This window comes from Vespa velutina, chromosome 2 (assembly GCF_912470025.1).
Source record: "Vespa velutina chromosome 2, iVesVel2.1, whole genome shotgun sequence".
NCBI classification, from domain to species: Eukaryota; Metazoa; Arthropoda; class Insecta; order Hymenoptera; family Vespidae; genus Vespa; species Vespa velutina.
The window spans coordinates 10,230,774-10,239,876 of NC_062189.1; the positions used below are offsets into that span (position 1 = coordinate 10,230,774).

The 9,103-nt window shown below is 20.9% G+C and overlaps 1 protein-coding gene across 1 annotated transcript; it reads left to right on the forward strand.

The window, feature by feature from the left end:
- Positions 1-378: 378 nt before the first annotated feature.
- Positions 379-4,060, forward strand: LOC124957707 (putative uncharacterized protein DDB_G0289263; the record flags this gene model as incomplete). The annotated part of the gene is made up of 6 exons (XM_047514891.1): positions 379-451; positions 1,299-1,448; positions 1,961-1,986; positions 2,287-2,638; positions 2,870-2,979; positions 3,878-4,060. Coding segments are annotated over 6 exons (894 nt in total), but the record flags the coding sequence as incomplete, so codon positions are not given.
- Between the last annotated feature and the right edge of the window lie 5,043 nt (positions 4,061-9,103).

Sequence of the window (9,103 nt, forward strand, 5' to 3'; positions counted from 1 at the left end):
CGCTAATATCGATAATAACTATAATAACTATAATAATGATAATAACGATAATAACGATAATGACGATAATAACAATAATAAAGATGATAAAAATTATAACGATAATAACTAAAATAACGATAATAACGATAATAGCGATAATAACGGTTATAACGATAATAACGATAATAACGATAGTAACGATTATAAGTATAACAACGAAAATAGCGATAATAAAGATGATAACGATAGCGATAATAATGATTATAACAGCAATAACTATTATAACGATCTAACGACAATAACGACTACAACGATAATAACGATAATAGAGTTATTAATAATAATGGTGAAATTAAAGATAATAACGATTGCAACGATAATAACGAATATAACTATAATAATAATAATAATGAAAATAACAATAATAACGATAATAACGATAATAACGATAATAACGATAATAATAATAGTAATAAAACTAAAATAATAATTACTATAACAATAATATTAGTCATTTTAATAATAATACTAATAATGATAAAGATAATGACAATAATAATCATAATAACGTTAGCAACGATAATAACTATAATAACGATAATAACGATAATATCGATAATAACGACAATAATAATAATAATAATACTATAATAAAAAAATAATAAGGGTAATAATAATAATAGTAATAATAACGATACTGACGATAATAACGGTAATAACGATAATAACGATTGTTACTGTAATAACGATAATAACGGTAATAACGATACTAACGATTGATACTGTAATAACGATAATAACAATAATAAAGATAATAACGATTATAAGGAGAATGACGATTATAAGGATAATTACGATAATCATAATAACGATAAAGACGATAATAACGAAAAAAAGGTAGTAACGGTAATAACAATAATAACGATTAGAATGCCAATAAAGATAATAATGATAATAACAATAATAACGATAATAACGAAAATAACAATTATAAAAATAATAACGTGTATAACAATAATAACGATAATGACGATAATAATGATAATAATAAAAACGATAATAACAATATTAACGATATTAACGATAATGATGAAAATAATAGTATAAAAACGATAATAAAAATAAATACGATAATAACAGTAGTATCTATAATAACGATTATAACGATAATAACCATAATAACGATCATAACGATAATGAAGATAATAACAATAACAGAGATAATAACGGAAATAACGGCAACGATTATTACAATTATAACAGTAATGATGGTAATAACGATAATAACGGAAATAACGATTATAATAGCAATAAAGATGATAACGATAATAATGATAATACAAATAATATCAATAATAACAAAAATAACGATAATAAAGATAATAACGATATTTACATTAATAATAATAATAATAATAATAACCATAATAATAATAATAATATTGAAAATAATATTAATAATAATAGTAATAGTATTAATAATAATAATTATAATAATAATATCGATAATAACGATAATGACAATTATAACGATAATAACGATAATTACTATAATAAGCATATTGACGATAATAACTGTAATATCGGTAATAATGATAATAACGATAATATCGATAGTTACAATAAAACAGTTACAACGATAATTACGATAATAACAATAATAACGATAATAAAGATTATAACGATGATAACTATAATAACGATAATAACGGTAATAACGATGATAAAGATAATAACGAATACAACTGTAATGACGAAAATAACGATAATAACGATAATAAAGATAATAACGAATACAACTGTAATGACGGTTGTAAGGAAAATATCAATAATGTTAGTAACGATAATAATGATGATAAAAATAATATCGATGATAACAAAAATAACGATAATAACTATAATAACGATATTAACGAATATAAAAATAATAACGTTATTAACGATAATAATAATTATTACAGTAATAAAGATAATAAAGATAATAACGATAATAACGATAATAATGTTAATAACGGTAATAACGATAACAACGATAATAACGACAATAATAAACATAATAATGATAATATCGAAAATAATGACAATGACGATAATAACGGTAACAACGGTAATAATTATAATGAAGATTATAACGATTATAATGACTGTAACCTTTATAACGATAATAACGATAAGACAGATAATAACGGAAATAACGATAATAAAGATAATGTCGATAAAAACGATAATAACTATAATAAAAATAACAACGATAATAACGGTTGTAACGATAATAACGATAATAATGATAATATCCTTAAGAAGAAGTATAATAATTATAATAATAAAAATAATAATAATAAAAATAATAGTAAAAGTATTAATAATAATAAAAATAATAATAATAATACCAATAATTACTATAATAACGATTATAGCGATAATGAAGATAATAACGATAATAACGATAATAACGATAATGACAATAGGAATAACGATATTAACGTTAATGTCGGTAATAACAATAATAACGATAATATCAATAGTAACTATAATAACGATTATAACGATTATAACGATAATAATAATAATAATAATAGCGATAATAACAATATTAACGAAAATAACGATAATGACATTCGTAATAACGATATTAACGCTAATTATGGTAATAACGGTAATAATGATAATTATGATAATAACAAAAATAATGATAATAACGACAATAAAGGTAATAAAGATTATATCGTTAATGACAATAATAACGATTATAACGATAACGATAATAACTATAATAAAGTTTATAACAATAATAAAGATAATAACGATAATAAAGATATTGACGATAATAATGGTATAGATGGTCATAATGATAATAACGATAATAATGATAATAACGATAATAAAGATAATAACGTTAATAACAATAATAACAATATTAACGATATTAACGACAATGGCGAAAATAATAATAATAATAACCACAATAACGATAATGACGATAATAACGATAATAAAATTAATAACGATAATAACGATTATAAGGGTAATAACGATTATAAGGATAATAACGATAATGATAGTATCGATAAAAACAATTGTAGCGAAAATGAAGATATTAAAGATAATAATGATGACAAAAATTATTTATAATAACGATAATAAAGATAATATCTATAATTACGATAATAACGGTAATAACGGTAATAATTATAATGACGATAATAACGATAATACCATAACTATGATAATAACTACAAAAACAGTAATAACGATTAGAACGATAATAATAATAATAATATTAACGATAATAGAAATATTAACGATAATTATGATAATGACGATAATAATATTAAAAATAAAGGTAATAATGAAAATAACGATGATAAATGTAATAAGGATTATAACAATGATAACGATAATAACAATAAAAACGATTTTAACGATAATAACATTAATAACGATTATAATGATTACAACAATAATGAAGACGATAAGAATATTAAGGATAATGAGTTACTATAATAACCATAATAACAATAGAAATATTAATAATAAAGATAATAACGTTATTATTGATAATATCGATGATGACGATAATACCGATAATAACGATAATAACGATTATAACGAAAAATAACGATATTTATGATAATAACGATAATATCGTTAATATCGATAATAACGATTGTAACGATAAAATCGATAATAACGATAATAACTGTAATAACGATAATATCGATTATGACGATAACAATAACAATAATAATTACGATAATAAAAATAACAATGATATTAACGATAATGACGATTATAACGGTAATAGCGTTAATAGCTATGATAGCAATAATCACCATAATGATGATAATATCGATAATTACGATAAAACAATATTAACGATAATAAAGATAATGACGATAGTAATAATAATAGAAACGATAATAACGATAATAACTACAATAACGATAATAAATATTTTAACAATAATAACGATAATGATGACAAAAACGATAATAACGATAATAACAATAATAACTGTAAAAATGGTAATAATGATAAAAACGATAATAACGATAAACACTATAATAACGATAAAAACGATTATAACGATAATAATAGTAATAACTATAATAACAATAATAACGGTTATAACGTTAATAACGATAAAAACGATAATATCGAAAATAAAGATAATAACGTTAATAACGTTAACGATAATAACGATTCTAAAGATAATGACGATAATAATCTTTAATCGTTAGTAACTATTACAACACTAATAACGATAATAACTATAATGACGATAGTAACGATAATAGCGATATTAACCATATTAACGATAAATACGACACAACAATAACAATTATAGCGATAATGACCATTATAAGAATAATAACGATGATGACTGTAAAAATAAAAACGATAATAACGATGATAACGATAATAACGAAAATAACGATATTAATAAATATAATACTAATGAGAATAATAATATGAACGCTAATAAAGATAATGACAATAGTAATAATAATAATAAAGATAATATCGGCGATAACAATAAAGACGATAAAAACGATAATATCAATAATAACTTTAACAAAGATTATAACGATAATAACGATAATGACGATAATAACGATAATATCGGTAGTAACGGTAATAACGATTATAAGGATAATAACGATTATGATAGTAACGATAATAACGATAATATCTATAAAAAAGGGAAAAAACATAATAACGATAATAATATTAATAATAACTATAATAACTATAATAACCGTAATATCGACAATAATGATAATGACTGTAACAGCGATAATAATGTTAATAAAGATAATAACGATATGAACGATTATAACGGTAGTAAAGATATTAACGATATGATTATATTGACGATAATAACGATATTAACGACAATAACGATAATAATGATAGTAAAAAAAACAACGATAATAACTATAATAACGATAATAACCATAATAACGAAAATAACGATTATAACAATAATATCGATAATAACGTTAATAAAGATAATTACGATAATAATAGCAATAATAACGATAAAAACGATAATTACGATAAAATTTATAACAACGATAATAACGATTATATCGATAAAAATAGTAATAATAATAATGAAAAATTCAATGTTAAAGATACTAACGATAATGACGATAATAATAATAATAATGACAATAATAATAATAATAACGATAACAACTATAATAACGATAATATCAATGATTGCGATAATAACGTTAACAATTGTAAAAACGATAATAACGATAAAAACGAAACAAACGATAATAATGAAAACGATAATAACGATTATATCGTTAATAAGGATAATAACAATGATATCGATAATAACAATAATAACGATAAGAAAGGTAATATCAATAATGACGATAGCGATAATTTCGATTATAAAAATAATAACGATAATAACGACAATAAAGATAATAAAGATAATAACGATAATAATGATAATAATCATTATAATCATAAAAACGAGAATATCGATAATTACGATAATAAAGATAATAACGGAAAACAATATTAATAACGTTATAACTACAATAACGATAATAAAGTTAATAACGATATGGAAGATAATAAAGATTATGACGATAATAATAATAATAATAATAATAATAAGGATATTAACAAAATTAGGGTTAATGAGGATAATGACGATAATAATAATAATAATAACGATAATAACGATAATAACCCTATTAACCATTATAACAATAATAACGATAATAACAATAATAACGATAATAACAATAATAACGATAATAACGATAATAACGATAATTACGATAATAGCCGTAATAACGATAAAACGGTAATAAAAATAATACCTATAATAACGATAATAACGATTATAAGGGTAACAATAATAATTATATAAAAGATAAAATCAATGTTAAAGTTATTATCGATAATAACGATAATAATAATAATAATAACGATAATGAAGATAATAACGATAATAAAGATAATACCATTAATAATAATAATAATTACGATAATTTCTATAATAACGATAACAACGATAAAGACGATAAAAACGATAATAGAGATAATAACGATAATAACGGTAACAATTATTACAATTATAACGGTATTGACGGTAATAAAGATAATAACGGAAATAACAATTTTAATGGTAATAACGATAATAACGAAAATAATGATGATACAAATAAAATCGATAACAACGAAAATAACGATAATAAAGATAATAAGGATAATAACATTAATAATAATAATAATAATAATAATAATAATAATAATAATAATAATAATAATAATAATAATAATAATAATAGTAATGGCAATAAGAAAAATTATATTAATAATTAAAGTAATAGTAGTAATCATAATAATTATAATAATAATTTCGATAATAACGATAATGACGATAATAAGGATAATAATGTTTATAACGATAACATTAATTATTATAATTATAAAGTTAATAACGATAATAAATGTAATAAACACAATAATGGTAGTAATAATATACTAACGTAGTTATTAATATTACTAACAGTAATAATAATAATAATAATAACAATAATACCCATAATAAAGATAATAACGAAAATAACGAGAATAACTATGATTACGATTATAACAACTTTAATAACGATTATAACGATAATAACAATAACAATGTTTATAACGATAACAATAATAATAATAACGATAATATGAATATTAAAGGTATTAAGGATAATGACGATAATAATAATAATAACAACGATAATAATGATAATAACGATAATAACCATTATAACGATAATAACGTTAATAACAATAATAGCAATAATAATTGTAATAACGATAATAATGATAATAAATATAATCACTATAATAACGTTAATAACAATTATAATAATAATATTGGATTTAACTATAGTAACGATAATAACGGATAAATCATTAAAAACGATGAGAACGTTAATAGCAAAAAGAACAATAGTAACGATAATAACGTTAACGATGATAACATTTATATAGTTAATATCGATAATGAAGATAATGACGATGATCACGATAGCAACTTTCATAACGATATCAACGTTAAAAGAGATAGTAACGATAACAATAGTATTAACGAAAATAACGATTACAAAGATAATAATAATAATAATAATAATAATAATAATAATAATAACGATAATAACAATATAAAGATTAATGACGGTAATGACGTAAGTAATAATAATAATAACGACAATAACGATAATAACGTTATTAACAGTATTAACGATAATTACGATTATAACAATAATAACGATAATAACGATGATATCGGTAATTCCGTTAATTACGATAATAGCGTTAATAACGATTATAACGGTAACAATAATAATACTGATAACGATAAAAACAATGTTAAAGATATTAACGATAATGACGATAATAATAATAATATTAACGATAATAACGATAATAACGATGATAAAGGTTATAATAATAATAATAACGATAATATCTATAATAATGATAATAATGATAATATCGATAATAACCATGGTTACGATAATAACGGTAATAACTGTAATAACGATAATAACGAGAATAACCATACAAACGATAATAGCGAAAACGATAATAACGATTATATCGGTAATAAAAATGATAACGATGATGTCGATAATAACGATATTAACGGTAAATATAATAACGATAATAACTGTAATTACGATAATAACGATAATACAGATAATTATGATAAAAACGGTAATAATGATAATAAAACTTGTATCGATGATAACGATAATAACAATTACAATGGTATTAGCAGTAATAACGATTATTACGATTATAACGGTTATAACGATAGTAACGATAATAACGATAATAACGTTAATAACTATAATAACTATAGTAACGGTTATAACGATAATAACGATAATAACGATAAGGACGATAATAATGATAATAACGATATTAATTATGATAACTATAATAACGATAATAACGATAAAACCGATAATAACGATAATTATGATAAAAACGATAATAACGATAATAACGATTGTAGCCGTAATAACGATAATAACGATAATAAACGATATTGACGATAAAATTGTAATAACGTAAATAATGATACTAACGATAATAATGAAAATAACGATAATCACTATAATAACGATAATAACGCTCATAACGATAATAAGTGAAATAACTATAGCAACGATAATAACAGTCATAACGTTAAAAACGATAAAAACGCTAATAGCGAAAATAACGATAATAATGATAATAACGAAGACGATAATAACTATTATATCGGTAATGAAAATGATAACGATGATGTCGATAATAATTATAATAATGCTTATAACGGTAATAACGGTAATGACTATAATAACGATAATAAATATAAAAACGTTAATAACGATAATAACGGTAATAATAATAATAATAACGATAATATCTATAATAACGATAATAACGATAATAACCATGATAATGATGATAGAGATAAAATCGATAATAACGGTAATAACGTTTATAATGATAATAACGATTATAAGGATAATAACCATAATGATAGTAACGATAATAACGATAATAACGAAAGTAAAGGTAATAACGATAATAACGATAATAAAGATTATAAGGATTATAACGATAATAACGACCATAACAACAATAACAAATTAACGTTAAAAACGGTAATAACGGTAATAATGTTAATAACGATAATAATGATAATGACGATAATAACGATAATAACGATAACGATAATAACGATAATAACGGTAATAACGATAATAACGATAATACCGATAATATCGATAATTCTGATGATAACGGCCATTATGATAATAAAAATTGTAACGATAATAACGATAATAACGATTATAACGTTAATAGGGGTAATAACGTTTAAAACGATAATAACGTTAAGTACGATTATACCGATAATATCGATAATATCGATAATAAAGATAATAAAGATAATAACAGAAATAACTATAATAGCGGTAATAGCGATTATAATAATAAAATTGATAATAAAGAATTAACGATAATAACGATAATATTAATATGAACGATAATAACGATAATATCGATGAAAACGAATATAAAAGTAAAAACGATAGTAAAGATA